This window comes from Clarias gariepinus, chromosome 7, assembly GCF_024256425.1.
Source record: "Clarias gariepinus isolate MV-2021 ecotype Netherlands chromosome 7, CGAR_prim_01v2, whole genome shotgun sequence".
In the NCBI taxonomy this organism is placed as follows: Eukaryota; Metazoa; Chordata; class Actinopteri; order Siluriformes; family Clariidae; genus Clarias; species Clarias gariepinus.
The window spans coordinates 13,449,906-13,474,322 of record NC_071106.1 but is presented as its reverse complement, the minus strand read 5'-3'; the positions used below and the strand labels follow the sequence as shown (position 1 = coordinate 13,474,322).

Genomic DNA, 24,417 nt, shown 5'->3' with positions numbered 1-24,417 from the left:
TCATATGCATCACTAATTTATAATCTTACAAATAGTCAAGTCTAGGAGTATTACTACAAAATAAAGAAAACTACAAAAGAACATGGTGCATAGTTTTATTTAAACCCAGCAGTTTCAAAAACTTGGAAAGCTTTCTTAAATAGGGCAAAGGCTTGGTTTCACTGATTTACCCCAAAAATGGCTATTTACTGAAGCATCCCTGGAGACAACAGCAGTGAGCTGAGATGACTCTCCGTGCCGAAAATTTCAAGTTAATCAGACTCGCCAAGGATAACAATACGCGTGTATGACTTGTTTATTCTTGTATAGCATTTCTCACAAAATATTAGGGTGCCAATAATTTAGCTGTACATGATTTCCAATCAATCATGTAAGCAACATACACTTGTATTTATTTATTTTTTTAAACTGAATGCATCATTAAAAAACATGCATTGCATCTCAGCATTTACACTTGTCTCAAATCTGTGGTTTGTGAAAAGTGTAAATGCAAAATGGTTCCATCAAACCTACATTAATACTTAATGTCAGTAACCTCACCTTCCACTGTAGAGAGTGAAACCACTGGTCCCGCAGATAGCTGTTGGCAGCCTGAAAAAACACACAGCATTATTTGTGTATGAAGGTGAGAGTCATAAAGATGTTTGGACATGTGTTTATCAGTAAGAAGAAGGTAAATATAAACAGATTTCATTTTACTCTAAAAGAAATTAAAGCTTGAATACATCTAAAAACAACAACCATTTACTATTTCTATACAATGAATTCAGAGAATCTCATGGATGCGCTAGGGAAAAGAAAAAGCAGTCATGAAGAAGTGGAGAGAGCGAGCGAGACCACTACCTGAAGAAGGACAGTCCCTCCAGGGACACTGAGCTGGACACAGTATTTGGGGGCATTGTCCCAAGACAACAGCTGCAGGTCCTCTATAGTACTGTATGACAGAGCTGCCTCCATATAACCTGTAGGCTGGGGAGACACGAGAGACGAAGACATGTTTCATTTCCCGTGTAAAAACATAAAACAACCTCGTGAACAGTATTTACCTGAACTGAAGCTAATTTGTATTGCTTGTAATTAATTTCAATCAGAATAGAAGCCCTTAGCAAGTCAGAATAAATATTTTATTTTATTCTCTATATAATATGAGATCACAATAGCGTTGCAGCTTATTTCATTATGCCATTAATATAAAACAAATACAGTGGCTTGGGACTTCAGACCTCTTGTGAAAAAAGGGCGAAGAGGTCTGAAATATGAAACAGTTTAAATCTTAAATGACTGAAAGAAGTGACGCTCCAGCCCCCTCATTCTGAATGAACTTCTGCTTCGTGGTTATTTCAGTTTCGTTTTAACTGTCCGCTTTAGCTGATCTTAAAATGACTGTAAAAAGTTTGCATTCTTGTTATGCATCATCCAGGCTGCTGCATCTCATTTTTCTTCAGCTTTAACAGATCCTGCCTGTAGTGCTTGTGGTCACATGGCTTCAAATGTCAACAGGCTGTTCCCGGTCTCCATCTCTCTCTCTACAATAGAGCTGTTCCTATATTAGCCTTTCTCCCGCCTCTATAGCTCGGCTACAGGCTCTTCCCTTATTAGAAGCGGCCTCCCCCTGATGTTGAACAAACAAGGCTATTACTTGATTTGCACTGCCCTCCCTCTAGACTCAAACCAAACCGCAGTTCCTGTATTTGTGTCAGCCACCCGGTTCAACAGAGCAAACAAGCTGTTCCTTTCTTTTGACTCATTCGGCAAGGCTCTCTCCTGTTCTTTCTCTCTTTTTCTTTCTCTGTCTCAGACAAATTACACCATTTCTCCCTCTATCTCAGGCTGTTCTTTTTATTTACAATTTCTCTTCTAGATGATGGAGCAACATCAGGCTGTTTTTCCTGCCTGCCCTCCTCCTTTTGCTGCTGGGGTGAAATGTGCACCCCTGACACGTGCTGCATTTGAAAAAAGATCGTGACCGTGAAAGAAAAGGGGGGGGAAAAAAAGTAATTGCAGAAGCAGAAGCATTCTTAAAAAGGGGAACTAAAAAGTCAATACGTGAACACGGGAGTGAGCATACAGCACGGCTCTGCTGAACCTCTTGACCAGGTTGCCATAGTGACAGTATCCTGAGCGGCAGCTCGCCGTGGTAACTTTGCTTTAGCTCTTGCTTAAATGGTGGTCATCTCCCTCTCTTATTGCACTCTCCACCTCCTTATTCTTCCTCTCCTTCTCCTTCTCTTCCTCCCCAAGCTCCTTGTATCCCTCCAGTTTATCACATTCAGCCTCTTGTTCATGCTGCAATTCTTCCTTAAAGAGGAGCTGAACAGCTCTTGTCGCCACATTGCCATGTTGCCATAGAAACAAAGATGAAAAAGAGACATATGTTTTTTTTTTTTTTGTTACCAGGGAGATCCAGATGGAAAAAGATGTTGGGGGGTGGGGGTTGAACATCAGTATCTCAGACCTTTTCTCTGGAAAGGGACGATAGTCAGATTTATATCTTTTTGACAAATTTCCTCTTTTGGATTAGAGTATAATCATAATCAGTTCAAGCATGATTTCCCAAGAATTTCTTCATCTGAAATGCTGAAAACATCATCCAGGATCTTGATGAACGATAAAAGTATACACTTTAAACAGCGTGAATCAACAGCGCCGACACTCGAATGATGTAAATGCAAACTAAATGCAAATCTCAGATGCGGAATTACTGTCGTACAGCGCGCTCGTCAGAATAGTGTCTCGGCAACTGAAGGGTCTACTGGGCTCGGCTTGTGCCTGGTGCGCACCTAAAGTAAACTACAGAGCTCGGCAGAGGCAAAGTACACGCCATAACAAGCAGGAATCTAAATCAACTCAGCCCTGGTAGAAAGCAAACAGCTTCAATAAAACCTGATGTTGCAGGCAACCCTTTGAGAGCAATAAAAAAAAAAAATAAATAAAAAAAACATGCTTCATGCAGATAAAAAGAAAGAGAAACATGGGGCAGAAAAGTCATTCTGTGCCTAGATGTGGTACAGTCACAACATGCATGGGTTTCATTTTAGCATATATATATATATATATATATATATATATATATATATGATCATGGCTTCTGAAGCTGAATTTTCATGACTATTAAAAGACCTCGTGTTTTGGTAAAAGTGTCATTAAGGTCAAATCAGCTAAGGGTGTACTAGGTCACTGCTTTAGAAAGGAAGCACCTGTGCTACTTACTAGTTGTAAATATGCATGTACTTAGCAATATAAATATTTATTGACAGTGTTAAAGATCGATGTTTTGGGAGAAATTTACCAGTAGTAGAGTTAGAAAGTAATTATAACTCAACAGTACAGTGGTGATGTTCTGTGTAACATAAGTCATCATACTGGAAATTTAAAGACACAAAGACAGTGTTGTATATATGAACCTGTGCCATAATTTAATCTCAATTTATTATAGGTACAGTATTACGCATAGTCAGGGACTTAAACTTTATTTATTATATTTTTTTACTTATTAATTATTCTAAGAGGATAAATAGATAAAAAGAAATAAATATATATCAGCAAACATACCCCCTAAGAGGTCATTTATACCATTATTGAATAGTTAATTGTTTTCCAATTCGATGTTCAAAATGTTCAAATTCCAATACGAATGTGTGTCAAAATAATCGCAATAGCAATTCCTAATAAAATTGTGCAGCACTAGTTAGCACTAGCGCTTTGTTCGTAGTTTGGTTCTACACACAAAATCATGAACATTGTTTGGTGTGCTGGTGTACGTTCTGTAAATGTATCTAGCAGTAAAACCAGTTACAAATGCGGTTTGTGTGCGCTCCACTCCTATGTCCACATTCCAGCAGATCTACACTATGCGTGTATGTAAACACAAACAGTGTGCTTATCATGACTGGATTAACCTAATACATTACAAAGAGTCCTCACTGTCTTCTTTTATATGACAGTCTGAAATACTACAGCTACAGCTTTTGTTTTAAATTTAACCCTGACTATGAATTCTTTTCTGATTCACTTTGAACACTGGACTTTCTTGACATTTATGTTTGGTTGATTCAGGATTAGAAAAAAATATATCTGGTAGGAATGACGTCAATGCTACAGACAGTATTCGCCAACTGCTTATATCACTTCCTGTTTCACCTCAACCAAAAAAATGCTCTCGGTCTCTGCTTGCAATCCTTAAATAGTTACTATTATCATTTTTTAAACATACAGCATCAGTTTACACACAGGCAGCAGCAGCATTGTGATTGAAATAATTAAACTCTTTTACTTGAGTCTGTAGAAAGGTAAACTCTGGGAACATTAAAAAGCCAAGACATAAGCAGATTGTAAATTTTGACTGAGACTTTGTACTGATGGCTACATTTATACTGATATTTTTTTTAATCTGATCAAAATAATTAATATACATCCAATAGGATGTGCAATTTACATGCATTAATCATTTAATCAGAATACAACTAGTAATTTCCTTCAACTTTTCTTCCATCTTTTCTGATAAATTCTACTTTCTGCATCAAGATTGGTTACAAGAATTCAGACTAATTTGTGATTGGTTAGATGCTGTATTATGTATACAAAGGGAAGCCAATTAGTGTCGCTTCCTTAGCCAGAGACCGAGTGGATGAAAATAAACAGAAGTGGGAAAAAGTTTTTTACCAATTAGGAACAGAAGCAAAAATGTCCTTCCTAGAAACTTGTCTAATGTTACCCTCACACGTGAGGCAAACATTTACAAAATATATATATTTTTTCAAATTAGAGAGAAATGATCTCAACTTTTCAAAGTTGGTATTAAATTCACAACATTAGCCATATATGATGATAAGAAGCTAATTACAGCTTTCAACAAAAAAATGTATCACAAGTCCTGGTTTTACTTTAATGTCCCTCATAAATACTAGCAATACTATAATTTAAAACAATTTTACTACAGACACTAAATGCAATGCAATTCAGTGGTAGCGTGAACGTTTGTCATAGATTCGAGAGAGCTGCAATCACTGGAAAAAAAAAAGAAAACAACAACCACCTTGATTCATGATTCCTGGATGCACCAGGCTGGAAGATTTGGCATCACACAGTATTGATCCAGTACGTCATGCTACAACATATCTGCAACTGGTTTTTGAGGTTTTAGGAGGACCGTGTGACCCTGTGTACTCAAATGCCACACATGAGTGCGCAGTATTTTAAGGATAAATAACATTTTAGGACAAAAAAAACAAAAAAAACAAAACACACATTAAGTGCCCTTTACTTCTTTCAATCGATGCTAGTCTTTTTTTTTTTTTTGGAGCTAAATTCAAGCGCTGTTGCAAACAGAAGAACAAATTAGGCAACAGCTCAGGTTATATACGTTTAGTTGAGTTTACAAGAGAAGACATCTTAATTGCTTGTGAAGGGGAAAAAAAAAGAGAAATGGTCTGTACACAATCATTAGGACACTTCATATGAGTAATGACATGTGTACAAATAGCAAATCTCATGTTTTCTTCCTTTGGACAAATGTTTAAAAACTGGAAGCTTGTTTCCAGGTCAGACGCTCATGCGGCAGAGATGATCTCACTTCAAACTGGTTATGGGTCTGCTAATATTCTCAGCCTTGTTTGATTTAATTTTTTTTTAGGACTGAGTGTTTACTTGAGGCTTGTTGTGTCTGATGAAATCGAATAACTAATACAGAGGACGAAAAGTTAAAAACAGACAAGAGCACTACTTGAGGAAAATACCCTGTAGAGATCAAAGATTGAGAAACAATCCTCATGAATTAATAATAATTCTTTATAGAAGCATATTCCACCTTTATAAAAGAAATTCGTTTAAAAAAGACAAAAATAATTATTTAACAAAGATAACGATAAAGAGACCTTATTGACATTTAAAATTGGTTTATTAGCTCTCAGAGACCAGCAGCAATAAAGAGTATGTGAGAATAAAACAAAGATAATTACACTAAAAACATAAATAGAATAAATGCATAAAATAATTTGCATGGACACGGCCCTAAAACAGTCTCAAAGTAGTGTGCGATAGCAAAACAGGAAACTGGAATTAGCTGAAAAATTTGCTGATACAGTAAAGATAATTTGAAGATAACTGTCCTGCACGACACAGGCATAAAATTGATCAGACTTTAAATTAGACTTCCCATCCTGTTTAGGTCTTCAAATATTACCTTCATATATTTTTTTAAACTATAGGGTTTGGAATGCGTTAAGGCACTGAGCTACTGATCAGAATGGTTGACCCTGCCCTCTGGATTTAACTGTGCAGTAATGACTATGTGACAAATAAAGAATTAACTTAACTTAGAATTCAAATAAAAGTCAGGATTCAAAATGCAACATTTTATTGGAACTTTTGATAAATAGACTGATTTATATATAAAATATTTATCTTATGATATAAGTTTACCGTAATATTCAACTTATGATTTTTTTTTGTATAACTTTACCATGGTGGGATACAGATTTAGAAGAAATCCTACTTTCACAAGTTGGTTACAAGGTATCAGTCTATTTTCAAGGCTCAGTCATTCTACTTGCTGAATGTTCACATGAATGATGCAGTGGGTCATTTGCGGACACATGCCCTCCTTTAAAATGTTTGTGGCTAAGAGTCTCATCACTGTACTGTGCTTGAAAGGTGATGTGTCTTCATTCACCAGAAATTTCCTTTTAAGTCAGAGTTTGACTTGAACACCCTTCATACATGCAATGACACATGTGTAAACAGTGTGGTTAGGAGATAATGTGAAGGCCTCATCTAATAACACTGGGGTCTCAGGAGGTTAAAAAGACACGCCAAGCTCAGATTTCATTCATTTGAACAAAACAAAACTAGCAGTAAAACACAAATCACACAAAAAGGCTACTCTGCGAGACATGATCCCATTAACTCACAGCCTTCAATATAAACTTGTCCAAATAAGACAGCTTTGTTTACAGCAGGCTGTTTCCGACCCCCAAGTTTCTGCTCTCACTAAAATCCATCCAGCAACATTTTAAATACTAAACTCTAAACAAGGTCAAAATGCATGCTTAAATGATAAAATGTCACCAAGGTAACAAAAATCATAACCTGAAAACATTTATAAAATACATTATAATGACAGACTGTGTGTTTTATTATTGTTCGGCAAACCTGTCAGAACATTGTTACTGCCTTGCATGTTCATCACTGCATGCAAACCTTCACCATCATAAACAAATAATTTTTCAGATGCAAAAACTGGAGAGCGCAAATGTATACTACAAACACCAGGTGTGTAGCCATCTGTTTAGTTGGACAGAAAAAAAAACGCACACAGACAATTTGTTCCTCCCTATTGTAGGGGAAGATGTGTTGTGTTGCGTACAGGAAGTTAGAATGAACATGAGCACATAAACTTCATGTAAAACCACAAGCATAGCCATGCACAAGTCTTCCCAGAAACTGCTAAACCATTTTTAATCAATTTCTAATTAGCGCGGTCATTAAAAATCATCATTAAAATATCATTTTAGCATTTAAAACACCATACAAAGGATTTTGAATTGGAAAAAAAAACAGGCATACAAGGTGATGATCCACCAAAAATCTGTACCTATAATGAATAATATAATTATGGCACATATTATTAAAAATAATACCTACACAGGGTGGCCCAAAAGTCTGGATCCATAAGCATTTTCATAAATAAACATGGATATTATCAAAGTTGGCTTCAACACTAACAATCGAAGATGAAATGATACCAGACCTAATGCTCATCTAAAGTCAGTATTCTATCTATCTTTTAATAAAGTGTTGTCCACAGATCCAGACTTTGGGGTTAGCCTGTTTGATACATAAACAAATGTTGTTTAAATATATACTTGCATAATATTAGCCAAGTCAACCACCCATGGTTAGCTTAATAATAAAACAACCCTCAAGTTGATTTGAGGCATACATACACACTTTTTAGGGACATTTAAGTCAAGCCGGGATAAAACTTTCTTTATATCTTTGGGTAGTATATTTAGTTTGTCTTAACATTAAATCATTTTTTACATAATTTTTACATTACATTTATACATCAAAATAGATGTCATATGTATCAAGATATATGATCATGATACATTTTACGCTATTGATTTTTAGCATTAATTAGAAACATTTATTTTAGCAGATTTATCTTCTGAAATCACGTACAAATGGATAACCAGACTAAACAAAACATTTGAACAGATGCCTAATGCTGATTTTTTAAAATTATGTTTCTCTGCAAATTATTTGCAATTTCAAAGAAAATTTGGTGTGTGTGCGTAAAAGCCTGCAAAAAAAAAATGCAAACCATTCTGTCTGCATGTGCTGTAATTATGTGAATTTCTGAGGATGAGCCAAACACACACGCACGAGTCATGAGATACTGAAGAGAGAGCGCGCAGACACACACACACACTTACACACAATCAATTTTTGTAAAAAATAAAAACAAATTAGCAAATTCAGATTCACCATAAAACAGATATAAGGAAAAGAGTTAGAAACACAATGCCCTTGTTGCTTAAGCCATGTTCACATTATAAGCCACATTGCTCGAGTTTTTGGTCAGATCGAAATTGCAAGCCCTAAACTTTTACTTTCTTAATTACAAACTTTTATCTGACTCTAACGTGGATGCGTCTGTCCTCTGTTTTTTTGGATGGACAGATGGATGTGATTTTAGGTACAAATATTAAGTTAGTAGTTTTAGTAACGAGTAGTTAGTCGGTATTTGTTGATGTCTAGAAAAATTAAGGAAGCCCAACAGAGGTGAAAAAATCTGGAGAAAAGGCAAACTCTGATCTGCCTATTCTCATTTAAGTCACATAACCATGTGTAACCAATCTAGGACCACATTCAAAAGTGACTCAAATCTAACCTGAAAAACATCAGATTTTTTTTTAGACAGTGTAACAAAAATATATCTGTGTTACATGGTGTTACAGGCTAAAAATTTTGTTTTGAGATTTGAGTCCCTTTAGGCTGGTAATGTGAACTTACAAAAGTCAGCTTATAAAATACAACAAAAAAATCTGATCTTTTACACAATCACACATCACTTACTTCTTATTAAGAGCTATTCAATAATCGAGACTCTGTAGCTAATAACTGCTATGGAATTTAAGCATATTTCAAATACGTAGCTTCAAAAACATACATCTTATGTAGAATTATTAGAAATGGTATACCACCTTATGCACTTTTGTACAAAAATGCACTAAAACAACCAAAGCCAACTTTTAGCTTTTCGTAGTTATTGGCGGAATGTGTTACTATTTATTTGTTAGTATTTCACCAGAGCAAAATGAAACTAGATGCTGAAAAAGTTGGGCCCCAACGTGTTGTGATTTTATCACTACTATCCTACTTAAGGCCACACCATCTTACTGTTGCTATAATTACAAATGTTTTTTAATATCAGTAAACTATCGGTGAAAGAAAAAAAAAAGCTTGAATGTCACATGCTGATGCAACTTTTTACAATTTTTGATTTGGCCATAAAAGTTTATTTTGGTGCAGAGATACAATACCAGACTCATTTCACTCATTTACTAATTATTTCTCTCTTTTCTTTCGATATGACTGGTGTACTGTGCTCGCACAATGCAAAAAGACTTGCATGCACCATGCAACATTTTACTCATAAGCAAAATAAAACAGTCAAAACCCGTTTAGCACAACACAAAATTAGTCAATTAGTGACAGTTCTAAATGAATACAATTGGTAACCAAACATTTTGCGCATCCCTGTGTATGACCAGTTTAATAGTTAGTGCTGTCGAATCACACCTGAGGGGCTGAGAGTTCAAATCATGGGGGTTTCAAGGGGGTTCAAAGCATGTTTTAACTGTGCTTGCTGGCCTTTCTCAGAGTACCCCAGTTGTCTCCCACAAAGTCCAAAGACATGAAGCGTAGACTGATTTCTGTTTCCAAATGGCTTGGTGTGCGCTATTGTGGGGGCAATCCAGGGTGTCCACCCTCAATGTGCATCAAGTTATATATGGTGGAAATTTATATGACAGTATAATACAGGTATCGTAAATGATAATGTGCACTTAAGAAATAACTAATCTTATTATCAATTGACTACAAGCAGGCAGTTTAAAATATATATACATTTTTGTAATCTTATGTAGAAATCTTGAACTATTTAGAGGGCATTGTCAGCATATCACCCAGGCCTACTGGAAATATTATATTAGTGTATAAGGGCATCTTTTATTGGGCTGTGTGGATTCCTAAAGATCAAGAGCATAACTAAACCTTTAAGATAATACGCTGAAATAAAGACACGGCTAAGACAGCATTGGTTTTGTCCCGCTGTGGAGGAATTTCTAGCTGACAGAGTGTGAGGAAGCTGAGGTAGTCCGTTTGCCATATGATCAGCTGAGTTTTCTTTCACCACTCTTTATTTATGCTCTTACTTTCTGTTCCAGGCTAACTGCACTGAAGGGCGAAGAGGCGCTAAGCAGTCCACAGCCTGGATATATATTTTCAGACATCACAGTGTGGCCAAACCAAATGCCAGTCCACTGCAGATAAATCAATTAAAAGCAGAGTTGATTCTGATCTTTATACACCATCTTATGCATAGCGCAAAAAAAAAAACATGGCAAGCCGTTCCTTTTTCGTTTTATTTTCCGTGCTAATAAAATGTTATATCCAATACATCAAATTAAGTGCTTGTACAGACTGATTTCATTTGAGTTTGGGATTTATTCCTTTTCAAAGTTTGTGTCTTCTGTACACATAGTGTTTTAAGTGTATGTTCGAGGTCATTTGGTACAATGTCTGTTCTCATTGGTCACATTTACTCCAGGGGTGGCAGAGTTGTTGATAATATAACAGGTTACCTGATTCATTCTGCAATTTGGTGATGTTTAATACATCTAACCACACGATACAGCAAATCAGACGATTACAATTCACAGCTTATTCTAAACTTATAACCGGTTGAACATTTATAATCCATAAATGTCATGTATAAACTGATATACTATGTTAAAAAAACTGTTTCATTTATTGCCCTAGAGGAAGCTTACATCTGAACTTAAAGCACAAATGAAACCATGACTCTTTATTGAAATATACATTGCCAAATCAATTGTAAGCATTCCAGACGTTAGGTAACTGGGGTTAAAAATCCCCTAACAAGCGCTAACGTGGGCTGATTGAGAAATATGAAAAACAGTTCAGATGGACCTGTGCCAGCAGTTTGCCAGAGAATGTCCTCATAATGCCAGCTCTGTGCTAACAAAATAGGTGCTTCATCTCCTTTATCTCAACCATAACACGTATCTGGACAATTATGGGGGGGGAAGGTGATTTATGGGATATAAAACACTGATTCAAGAACATTTTAGGATGTTGATTCGTGATGTCTTTGGCAAACAAAGAGGTAGATTTAATAGCAGCAATCAAGCATCTTCCTTTACTCTGGTCCACAGGTCTTCCTTTACTCTGGTCCATCGTCCCCGTGCCCAAGAAGTCTACTGTGTCCTGTCTCAATGACTACCGTCCCGTTGCACTTACACCCACCATCATGAAGTGCTTCGAGCGGCTCGTCATGAGACACATAAAGACCCTGCTGCCCTCCTCACTGGACCCACTGCAATTTGCGTACCGTCCTAACCGCTCAACGGACGACGCCATCTCCACTACACTCCATCTTGCCCTCACACACCTTGACAAGAAGGACACATATGTTCGAATGCTGTACATAGATTTCAGCTCAGCATTCAACACTATCATCCCCCAACAACTGATTGGGAAGCTGAACCTGTTGGGCCTGAACACCTCCCTCTGCAACTGGATCCTGGACTTTCTGACCGGTAGGCCTCAGTCAGTACGGATCGGGAACTGCACCTCCAGCACCACCACACTGAGCACTGGGGCCCCACAAGGCTGTGTGCTCAGTCCCCTGCTGTTCACACTGCTGACTCACGACTGTGTAGCAACACACAGTTCGAACCACATCATTAAGTTCGCTGATGACACAACCGTGGTGGGTCTCATTAGCAAGAACGACGAGTCAGCGTACAGAGAGGAAGTGCAGAGGCTAACAGACTGGTGTAAAGACAACAACCTGTCTCTAAATGTTGACAAGACAAAGGAGATGGTTGTTGACTTTAGGAGGACACGAGGCGACCATTCTCCGCTGAGCATCAACGGCTCCTCTGTGGGAATCGTCGAAAGCACCAAATTCCTGGGTGTCCACCTAGAGAAGGACCTCAGCTGGTCCCTCAACACCAGCTCCCTACAGAAGAAAGCCCAACAGCGTCTCTTCTTTCTGAGAAGACTGAGGAAGGCCCAGCTTCCACCACCGATCCTGACCACCTTCTATAGAGGAACTATTGAGAGCATCCTGAGCGGCTGCATCACTGTCTGGTTTGGGAATTGTGCCATATCGGATCGCAAAACCCTACAACGGATAGTGAGGACAGCGGAGAAGATCATCGGGGCCTCTCTCCCCTCTATTGAAGACATCTACACCACACGCTGCATCCGCAAAGCCACCAGCATTGTGGCTGATCGGACACACCCCTCTCACATACACTTCACACTCCTGCCATCTGGAAAAAGGTACCGAAGCATTCGGGCACACACATCCAGACTGTGCAACAGCTTTTTTCCACAAGCCATCCGTCTCCTCAACAAAAAGGGACTGGACTGATAAACACAAACACACTCACACACACACAAACACAAACATTATCACACAGCTTAACTCAACTACCTCAAAATATTGAGACTGGACTGACTAATCAACACAAGTGCAGACACACTGACCTACACCACCAAATTATCGTACACACCAACCTGTAAATGCTTCACTGTTTTTAACAATCTTTTTGCACAATGATCATTACTGGACTACATTTTTGCACTAATTCCTCAAATCTTGCTGCTGTTTTAAGGAATGTTTATGTTTACCCACTACCTCAACACCATATTTTATGTTCGGTTATGTCGTGGTTGCGCACTGTCACTTTGTTGTTGCTCTTGTTTGCACATTTGCACGTGCACTTTATGTTGTCTATAAAAATGTTACTTAGCTAGTTAGTTATTGTTAATTTATGTTGTAATTTATGTTAGGTCTCTCTGTCCTGTCTCTGCTAGCCAGTTAACTAGGCCTCTTGGTTAGCTAGTTTAGTGTCTCTGTTAATTTATGTTGTAAATTTATGTTGCATGTAGCACCTTGGTCCTGGAGGAACGTTGTTTCGTTTCACTGTGTACTAACTGTATATGGTTGTAATGACAATAAAGCCTACTTGAACTTGAACTTGAACTCTCTGGCCTTCAGCGGTAAATCCTCGAAAAAACCCACCACTCATCTCGTTAATGCCTGGGCAAGCTACTTTAGTACCTGCACTCGGGGTTGTATTTCATATTAATCTATTCCAATCTCATCTTACAGAAAAATACAGATCCCCCCCAATAGGATGGGTAAACCGGAATGCTTCCTCCAGCCGTGACAGAACAGCTTCAGGCAAAAAGATTTTTCAGGTCTTTGTCATGAAAGTCTGACAGGAAGCGTGTATGCTGGCATTACGCAAACATCATGTACGATCCTCGGTGCTTGAGGAAAACGGTGAGTCATGTCTTTCATATCTTTCATGCGATCAGGTTTCAAAAGAAGACCCAGCTTTTACTTAGAAAAAGCTATAAAACAGCACAGGCTTTGTTTTTTTTTTGTTTTTTTTTTACAGCTGGGTACTGCATCTGGAGGAAAAGGTATTTAAGCAGTATTGTTAGATTAGCATCACACACAAACTACTTCGTCTTGAAATGGAAAACATCGAGCTACAGGGGGAAAAAAAATATATAACCGCATCACTCGAAAGAGCATGAGTTCAGAGGGTTTAAATCTCGAAACGAATGTGGGGAACGTTCTCAAATTACAAACGTTACGGATGCCAAGTGAAACATCTTAACCGTCGCCAAAAGAAAACATTAGCCACAGTCAACTACCCTTCTATTAGCTATGGTCAACTGAACACAGGTCACCTGCTAAACATCTATTAGCCTGGAGAGCTTGAGGAGAGAAAACAGTGCAATTAGCTGACTCTTACAGCCAAAACTCATGGCTCACTGATGTATTTTAGACGGATTAAAACCTGTTACACATAGGCCAGCCTACAGATTGAAGTTATACTAGATCAACTTGGAAGCTCATGAATATATGAAAAAAAAAATCCAAGCACTAAATATAGCTAGTTTCTAAAAAATAAAAAAAACCTGGAAGAAAACCCATCCATGAGAAACATACTTAACACGCCTACGTGGAAACATGGGTTATTTTGAACCGTTTCAGCCTGAACCCAGATAGCATGACTGAATCCAAATACTCTTTCCTGATAAATAAAAACAATCCGCTTTTCCACAAACACGGTCGATGCACTTGTGTGTACGCGGCCTGTGCTGCGTCTGTGTGACGTGTTTCAACAAGACTGTATCTCCGATACGTTTACTGTGAACCGTGAGTCACTGATTTGACACAGGCACGATATGAAACAAAGGAGTGAGATAAAGCATGTGACATCAGTAAGAGACTGGTTAAAAGTAAATTAATAAATAAAGGTCTCGCCTTTTAACGACTGCTGGCTGACTAAACTCGGGTGCACGACCGCACTCGGTCAAAACCCGGCTTGGAATTCAGCTGAAATCTATTGCAAATGTCTATTCGTGGTTGTCACTGTAATGGCAGAAAAGCATCTACATGACGCATGGGACTAAAGGACTGGTGTATGATCGAGCTTCTATGTCTGTTTACATGATTGAATTTTATTCCGTCTCATAAAACGTGTAAATATGTACAAACCAGCCTGGCTTTGTTTCCCCAGAATTTGGTTCATCTTTAACCAACACGGTATGACTAGGCCGCATTTACAATCAAATATAACGAGTACAGAAAGTGTTTGTGTTTTTTGTTTTTTTTAGTATACACATCTACTTGACCTTAAAATCTTAAAATGCATTAAAAGTTATGATTTCTGTACTGCTGGAAGTGTTTAAAGACTGGGGAAAAAAGTTAACCAGAAATATTTCGGTTTTCATTGTTACTTTTATTAACCTCTAAGATGTTTCAGGTGGAGAGACAAGATTCATAACGGTCTTTTAAAGGTTTATTAACGCTTGATGCTTGTTTTTAAGTATAATGTTCAGACAGAAAGGAGGTCTTCCTAACAGCCTTTTATTAACATGTTGTGACAAGGTTGTGTCAATGATCAGGATTTTTATGAGAATCAACCCAAATCTGTAATAATAATCAGAAGGGCTCAGGACAATTAATCCAGCTCTGTATTAGTGATCAGGATGTTCAGGTGATCTAAAGCAGTCATTCTCTAGACCATGCCCTCCATATTTGAGTGTTTTCTCAGCTCCCAGCTCACCTGATTTAACTAATTGACAGCTTTGTCTTAATTGAAGTGGGTGTGGTAGAGCAGTTAAAACACATAACATATGCAGGGCAATGATCCTCCATATACAAGATTGAGATCCACTGATCTAATGGATGGCTTGCAGGTAGATGGGGGGGGGGAAAGCGTGTAAAATGAAAACTTGAGAACAAAGCCACAGTGTAAGGATGACGCTCTGAATGCGGGGAACGAGGAGCAAATGATATGGCGTAGGAGGTGGAGTAGGAGCAAAGCCACTCGACATCTTGTTTCTGAAATAGCGTAGCTGCTGGTACACTGGTTTAACATGGCTATCGCGTAGGGGAGGAGGTGTGTGTGTGTGTGTGTGTGCTAAAGAGAAAAAGAGACCTTACCGTGGCGGAGACGATGCTGCTGTCGGTCAGGGTGAGGTGGTGGGGTTCCCATCTCCGCAGGAACTTAGAGGTGAGGATTTTGCTGAGGAAGGTGCGCGGGTGTTTCACTGCGCACACCTGGATGTCTCCCTCGTGCAGGAGTTTATAGCGCATACCTCCACCACCACCACCACCTCCTCCTCCTCCACCACCACCTCCACTGCAGTGAAGCGCGCTCCGGCGGCACGGCCCCGCGCTTAGCTTACTGTTATTATTATTGCCCTCTGGCTCCAGTAAGGGCTTGCTCTCCTCACACTGGTACGGCTGGTTATTGTTGTGCAGCTCGTTGCCCAAGCCGCTGCCGTTAAAATCCATGTCGAGCGCGAGCTCCGTGTTCAGTTCAGTTTTAATTTAAAGGTCAACGGCCGAAACGGTCGCCTCGCTGATTAGCGCAGGCTAATACTCTGACTGAGAGAGAAGAGGAGAGAAAAGAATAAGAGAAGAGATGAGGAAGAGGAGATAGAGAGACGAGGAGGAGGAGAAGAAGAGCTACCGCGACTCGACTCGACCTCGGTCGTTTTTATTAGCGCCGAGGACAAGCCATTCATCAAGAATCCGTTTAGGTTAGAATTTTTCTCAGTCCGAGTGTTTTTGTTTCTTGTCTCGCTGCCTATTTTTCTCCCTGAAACGTGTTTCCTCGCGGTATAGCGCTCCCTCCTCCTCCTCCTCCTCTTCTGACGAAGCTATTCAATATGTTCGGGCCATTCTCCATATCCACTCTGTCACTCCGCACGCCAGCATATTCCTCTGAGGTAACTCCTACAAAACACGGCGTTTAACGTCAAGCTAAAACACCATCCAACGCGCGCGCGACAGGTAATCTCCGTGGTGTGTCTGGTTTTTTTTTTTTTTTTTTTTTAATCGCTTGAAGACATGGTTCCCCTTTCTATCTCTTTCTCTCTAGCTTGGTGTAGGAACCAAGCGCTTCGGATAGCATTCTTCTGATTGGTCTACGCCTCGTCACATGATTTCCAAGTGACGTCAATGGGGAGGCGAGCGGATGCGCTGTTGTGCGTCTTTTCTCTCTCTCTCTCTCTCTCTTTTTTTTTTTTTTACTCACCGCTGTGTGTTTGTGTGCGAGTGTGTGTGTGTAAAAGATTTCCCTTCTCACAAAATGGAGAAAGAAGACGGTTCACGAATTTGGGGTTACTGTAAAAAGTTTTTTTTTAAAAGTTTTAAAAGTTAAAAGAAAAAAAACTAAAACCAGTTCCCAAACCACAAATTAATAGGCGTACAGGATTCATTTTTAATATATATATAGACTGAGGGAAAAAAAACAAACAAACATTATTTTTATATATGTTCCCCCCATCATATCAACTAGATACACCACATGGACAAATAGTATTCGGCCAAACCTGCTAATTATTAAATTCAGGTGTTTCAATCAGGTCCCTTCTCCCCAGTGAAGGGAAATCTTAATGCTTCAGCATATCAAGACATCTTGGACAATGCTACACTTCCAAATTTGTGGCAACTGTTTAGGGAAGGCCCTTTTCTATTTCAACATAACTGAACCCCAATAAACAAACAATGACTATAAAGGTTTGATGAGTTTGTTGTGGAAGAACTTAACTGACCCGCACGCAGCCCTGACCTCAACCACATCGAGCACTTTTTGGATGAACTGGAGATTGCAGCCAAGACCTCCTCGTCCAACAACCACATTGCCTGGCATCATAAATGCTCTGCAGAGTGAATGGATATAAATTCCCACAGACACACTCCAAAATCTTGTGGACAGCCTTCCAAGAAGAGTGGACGCTGTTATAGCTGCAAAAGGAGGACCAACTCCATATTGAAGTATTTGGATGTATTAGGATACAATATCATTACAGGTCTAGCCAAATACTTTTTCCCATATAGTACATATTTCAGCACTGGAAGTTGTTCAAAGACTAGGTTAGACTAATAAAAGAAGAATGGAAAGAGTGGGCATGGAACCTCCAACCTACAGGACCTCAATTAAAAAGGAATGGTCTTCAGGCTAACGGTTACAGCTGTGTCCTGACTAAGGAGTCGGAAAGCTTTATGGTATGATGGCTTTTTTTTTTTTTTAAAGCAGTGTTAGGATATAAAATTTTCTATTTTAAAACACATAAGATTGTGGCAGTGGTGATTAAAAATAACTTTACAAAACTGCCTTTGCACATTCGTATGCGTAGATAAAATCCCCTAATTGTCCTCGTTCCCTAGAAACCAACATTTTAAATAATGACTTTTCCATAAATTCTCTAAGATTGACAGTAATCACCTCATTGTTATTTCCTGGAAAGACAGCACGGTGGTGAGAAATTGTGGTGCATGTGGGGGGAAAAAAGAAAGGGAAAAAATAACATATGCAGAGTTGCTTAGCCAAAACAGAGAGATGATTCAGTTACAGAAAGATAGATTCATCTATGTTCAATATCTATCATATATGATGTTAGAAAAGACAAACAGACGTAGCAACGTAACATGTTTACAGTAGTAACAGATTATACAGTGCGGGTCCGTGTGTGTCGTGCATGGACAGACTGGAGGTTGTTGTAGAATAATTTTGTCCAGAGAAAGGGGTGATTTTATTTATTTATTTTTTGGAGAGGCACAAAAATTACATGACCAAACGAAATAAGTAACCTAACCAGATAAAAAAAAAAAAAAAAAAAAGACAGTAATAGCCAGAAATGCATTTTAATTAGTGTTTTGAACAAGTCAGCAGTGAGATTATCTTCTGACCGTAAATCCATGACACTACTGCCCTGTCACACCAAAAGCTTATAACATAAATCTATCTTTGGTTTTAATTTATTCTTGTACTATAGAAACTCACTAGCCCACTAATTTTGCTCATCATTCAGAGAGATTTCACTTCTCCTTAGTGATTACCGATCACTACGTACGATCCATTTCGACACTCCTGAAACTGCACAAGATCGCTTAGGAAGCCGTCCAATGCAACTGACAGAAAACAGTTTCTAACAGTCCCCAAGAATGTAGCAACGTCTTTTCCCTTGACGTCATAACTGTCTTCAAGGGATAGATGAGCAACATTACAAAAAAAAAAAAAAAAAAAGAAAAAAAGCCTGAATTGATGAAACTCAATGTGTCAGGCCTTGTTGTGTCAACACACCAGCTATACTTTGGCTCATAAACTCGCACTTTATATCAGCCAGGGAGAGACAAGCCTTATCTCCTCTCTAATTCACTGCTGCCATAAAGAGCAGCTGTTTTGTTTCAACTAGCATTCATCTTTTCTAAGCCCAAGGCCTTCATTACAAACAGTTACACATTACTGGCATTTGAATACTCCTATGTAGACTCCTTATGCAGCAGGAAACTTTACTTTAACAAACACTGTGCGGTGTCTTTGACCTTTTTTTTTTTTTACAGGCAGTGACATCACGACACCAAGCAAAGATACCAACTTGATTAGTACCCATGAGAACGATCTTAAGCTCTCTTGTTTTGTTGACAGTCTGTACTGTGTGTGGTTGCCGAGACAGGGTGCTCATGTCCCTGTTGGATATACTCTGATGATAGACTCCACAGTCCCACAGCACCCAGGCAAAAAAAAGTACCACTTGGCATTCTCGACCTGGCTGTCATTCTTCCAGACCAGGAATGAATAAGACTTACCATATCACCAAAAACGATACCAGGCAGAGTGACCTAGCGCTTTGTCACATGGTTGACTGCGGCACAGGAAGCAAGCCACAGGAAGTGTTTTGTTAGGGATGTGACGAGGCTGAGGGTTCGCAAAGAAAAAAAACCCAAACAAATGTTTTAAACAGCCTCACTCTTCAGTTTAGGATAAGCCCTACATGGTTTGCATAGTGTGCTTTGTTTTTCCAGACCACCCACTTCCATTGCTCAAGCTTACCCATGAATTGCTGCATTTACTTTGAATAGATTTAGGTCTGTTTTTTTTTTTTCTCTTTCTCTTCCCCCCAACATGAAGTCACAAGCCACAAACGGAATCACATGTTAGAGTAGACGGTAAAACAAGCATCTGTTATGACGAACAGATCATGGGTCTTTACTCAAAGTTCCTAATATACAGCACTCTTTATTAACGCACACACAAGAGAAATGCAGTAAGGATAAACACATTTTCAGGTTGCTTTGAAAACAATGGCACAAGTGTGTTAAATTTAGCCAGTGGATAAGAAGGCGATGCCTTTATTCAGTGTAGGTTCTTTACAGGTTTACTCAAATATCATGACATGATGTCTTTGTGCGAATATTTATGGTAAAATCGAAAAAGGGAATGTTACACCCTGTAAACTCTGCTCTGTATAGGATATCATTTTCTATACATATTTGATCATCATTGTTATAAGAAGAAGAACAAGGAAGACAGATTGGCACACATTTAAAAAAAACAACAACAATATACAGTATAGCATTTTGGCTTTGTATAAGCTTTAAACCATGGATTTGTTTAAATACCTTAAACTTCTGTTGAAAACCTTACATATGAAATTAATTTACAGGTCAGATAGGTTAGCACATCTGAGTACTGACGTGCAGACATGTCCGGTCCGCTGTGTTTCACCCAGACAGATTAGGGCCTTAGAGGATAATTCCCGAGCTCCTAATGTAGGGCACTAGAGGCGAGATCACCCCCCAATCTCAGCTGCAGCACTGTCCCAAGTCACGAGACCTCCTGTTAAATTAAATCTCACCAGGAGAGCAATTTGGTTTAAGTGATTAATGCGACCATCTTCTATAATCGTGCTGCTGTGTCAACCCCTATCGTTTCTGTAATATATACACTCACCCATCCTCATACACAGACATGCAACACATTCCTAAATCTGTATGAGAGAACATTCTCTGATGACATCCAATTTTATTTGGTGGTCTATTTGTTTTAAAATAAAAGGAAGAATTACGATAGAACAGTACCTACTCACTCACAGCTTGTGCAACGGAACATAATCGACCAGGATGTGACGCAAATGTAAGGTTCCATCGGTTAATACCGATTCATGTGCGACTCATCCTCAAGGTGCTGCGTAGGTGCTGCGTAAGAATACGCCTTAGACTTTAGACTAAGGGTGTAACTATCCAACAATTTGTTGCAAGCACCTGCCTAAAAGGTCATGCCTGAAATTAGCGAAAATATTCCTTCTCTACAGCATTGTTCATAAATTATCAGAAAGTCCAAATTCTACCAGAGATTACTAAAACAAATAAACATAGTTTCGTATCACAGCAGATTCAGTGGCTTCACCAAATATCAAATCGCTGCTATATGACTTAAAATTGTATCTTACTGAATGAAAGCCTGAAGTTTATACTCCTATGGTAGGCCAGAGATATGATAGATAGATAGATAGATAGATAGATAGATAATTAATCCCAAAGGGAAATTCCCTACTTCCATAAAATAATTATTCTAGCATTGTTAAATTGCAGACTGCAGTTACAGATAGACAGTTCAGCACACTTACCCGAGTACTAAATACTCGTACTAATACTGAAACATACGGCAAAGAACTTCTTAAAAAGAACCAATATGCTATATGGCCAAGTTTGTGGATAGTGTTTTACCTGACATTCATACCTGTATGTGGCCTGTTGCCACAAAGTTGCAATTGATAAAAGGACTTTTTTCCCGCATGACAATGACTCTTGTGCACAAACTGAGCACCATGAAGACATGATCTGCCAAGGTTGGAGTGGAAGAACTTGAGGGGTCTGCACAGAAGCCTGACTTCAGCTGTGTTGAACACCTTTAGGATGAACTTGCACGCCACTACCCACTGAACGGACGCAAATCCCCAGGGCCACACTCTCAAATCTTCAGAAGAGTGGAGGTTTTAAAACAAAGACGGACTAAATCTGGAATGGAATGTTCAACAAGCACAAATGGGTCATATGGAATGTCCACAAACGTTTGATTACACACAGATCAGTCATAATGTTAAAATCAGTGATTATCCCATTATGATAGTACCTGCCATAAGGAGTGAGATATAGTAGCGAGCAACTGAATAGTCAGTTCTTCAAGTTGATGTGTTGGAAGGAGGAAAAATAGGCCAGCATCTGAGAAACTTTGACAAGGGCCAACCTGTGATGGCTAAACAAATGGATCAGCATATCTCCAAAATGACAGGTCTTGTGGGGTGGTGTTGTATGCAGAAGTTACTACCCACCTGAAAGTGGTCCAAGGAAGGGAACTACTAGAGAACCAATAACAGAGGCATGGGCGTTCAAAGCTCACTAATGCAGGTAGGAACGAAGGACAGAAGAGCTTCCTACAGAAGAGCTATTTTTTTATTTTTTTAACACAAATTGCTGAAGAATTTATTGCTGGCTATAATAGGAAAGTATCAGAATATACAGTGCATCACAGCCTGTTACAGTATATGTACGGGGCAGTGTGTCCACGGACCTGTGCAGACCCCTGGCCATTACTATGCACCTAACCTACTATGGGCACATGAGCATCCAGAGCAGCTTTCTCTGGGAACTCTGGTTTCCTCCCACAGTCAAAAAATATGCAGATTAGACTAATTGGCGTTCCCAAATTGCCTGTAAAGTGTGTATATATGTGCGAGTGCCCTGTGATGGATCGGCACCTTGTCCAGGGTGAAACCCGCCTCGTGCCCCAAATCTCCTGGGATAAGCTCCAGGTCCCCCGCGACCCTGTATACAGTATAAAGTGGTATAGGCGATGAATGAGACTGCCAGGTGTGTTTGCATCACATACTGGAGTAGACGTGTCATCAGAGACAGGGTAGTGTGATGTCCTGCTCAACAATCTTGGATGTTGCTTACCTAAATATTGTTGGAGACCAAGTACACCCTTTTATGGTTATAGTATTTATTAATGACAGTGGCCGCAAAAAATTGTTAATAAATAGTTTGCCGAACATGACAAGAGTTTAAGGTTGACTTGGGCTCAGAATTCTCCAGATTTCACACTGATCAGGCATCCTTGGCATGTGCTCGACAAACAAGTCAGATCTATGAAGGATACACTTCATAACTTACAAGATCTGTTGCTAACATCTTGGTGCCAAATACCACATGACTCCTTTAGCGGTTTTGCGAAGTCTTAGAGCTATATTGGTGGTGCAAGGATGACCTTCACAATATTAGGCAGGTGGTTTTAAAGGTATTGCTGATCAATGTACGGTGTACGTGTAAATTATTAAACTTAAGGCAGCTTTTTCTAGCACTGCAATTTATTTACCTCTTTGGACTGACTGGCTGCGGACGACATAGCTTATTAAAACATTACCATTTTAGTTTGTGGTTTTCAGAGACAAACGGAAAAAAACGTCATTTGTTCTTTCTGCATCAAATTCAGAACAGATTAGTTAAAAAAATACTAAAGTGACGTGCTAGTATAACACGTGTTTCGAAGTAGGGCTGGGTGATATAAAGTATTTTACATTAAGTGTCGTATGGCTATGACATGGATAAGGTGGTAAAGTTTTGTGGTGGTTTAAATGCTCAGGGGGACACGGTAGCTTAGTGATGGAGCCTTGCACCTCAAGGAACAGGGTTCGATTCCCTCTTGTGGTCTGTATGAATGGAGTTTGCATGTTCTCCCCCATGCTTGGTGGGTTCCCACCGGGTACCCCCGTTTCCTCCCCAGTCCATACATATGCAGGTTAGGCCAATTGCCTTTCCCAAAATACCTGTTGTGTGTGTGAATGACAAACAGGCGTTGAGCTGGACCCCTTAAGTAACTACCACAGGGATGATGAGTATATCTCCAGGGTGGGGACTATCCGTTGGGCGATATGCCGTATGGCACTTAGACGAACCAAAAATAAAATAATTAAATGCTTAAAAGTATTCAGAATTTGACTTTTTTTTTTATTTACAAATGCTTTCTCTTCTGTTTGTTTTTATATTTTGTAATCATCTTTTTAAATTAGTAAAATATGAACTGTAAAATGTATTTGGTTTCTCTTCTTCAGGTTAAGGTTATAAAATTTCAAAAAGAGCTCAAATTTTTTTCTTGCATAATTTTTTTTTTTTTAAATGCAACACCACTGTTTCGATGTTAGCTTTTAAAAATATTGTGACGTACACAGTGCTTTAGAAAAAGCTTTATGTATCTTTCCTCATTTTTGGGGGTAAATTATAACCATTTATGGTTACGCATTAACATATCGTTATTATAAGGTAATTGTCGTTACCACACAGTCATGTTAATTACTTTGCCAGACATTTGAAAAGAAGGAATTTACTGTAACTGGATCTTTACAAATGTTAATTAAGGGTTCCAGCATGTACTGTAAACAATGGCACATGAAGGAATGTGTAGTGTGTATTGATAGTCATGCTGTGTTTGCACATGCATACACACACATATGTCTAAGTGCTGGGCGTGAGCCGTATTGTCAAAGGTGCATACAGTTGTTCTAGTGGTACATTATTATATAAACCTTTGTAGAAAGGCGTCCCTACTGACGGCACTAAAGCATCAGGTGGTGCTTTTAAAACTTTTAGAGCAAAGGTCGAGGCTGTTTAATAGGAGATGAGTGAAGGAGCATTATCACTGAGCATGCATAGCATGAAGGGAAAAATACATAAATAATCAAATCAAACGGTGATAAAGCATTGCATGTACTAGATAGACAGTA

General features: G+C 38.9%; 1 protein-coding gene across 1 annotated transcript in view; it reads right to left on the bottom strand.

Annotated features, from left to right (window-relative positions):
* Positions 1-16,749, bottom strand: part of cmip (c-Maf inducing protein) — a 32,767-nt gene extending 16,018 nt beyond the window's left edge. The window contains exons 1-3 of the mRNA XM_053500045.1: positions 15,788-16,749; positions 844-969; positions 541-591 (exon numbers count right to left, since the gene is read on the bottom strand). Of these exons, the coding sequence (XP_053356020.1) occupies positions 541-591; positions 844-969; positions 15,788-16,141 (531 nt within the window). The 5' untranslated portion in view covers positions 16,142-16,749. The remainder of the gene's footprint in view (positions 1-540; positions 592-843; positions 970-15,787) is intronic.
* Positions 16,750-24,417: the final 7,668 nt, after the last annotated feature.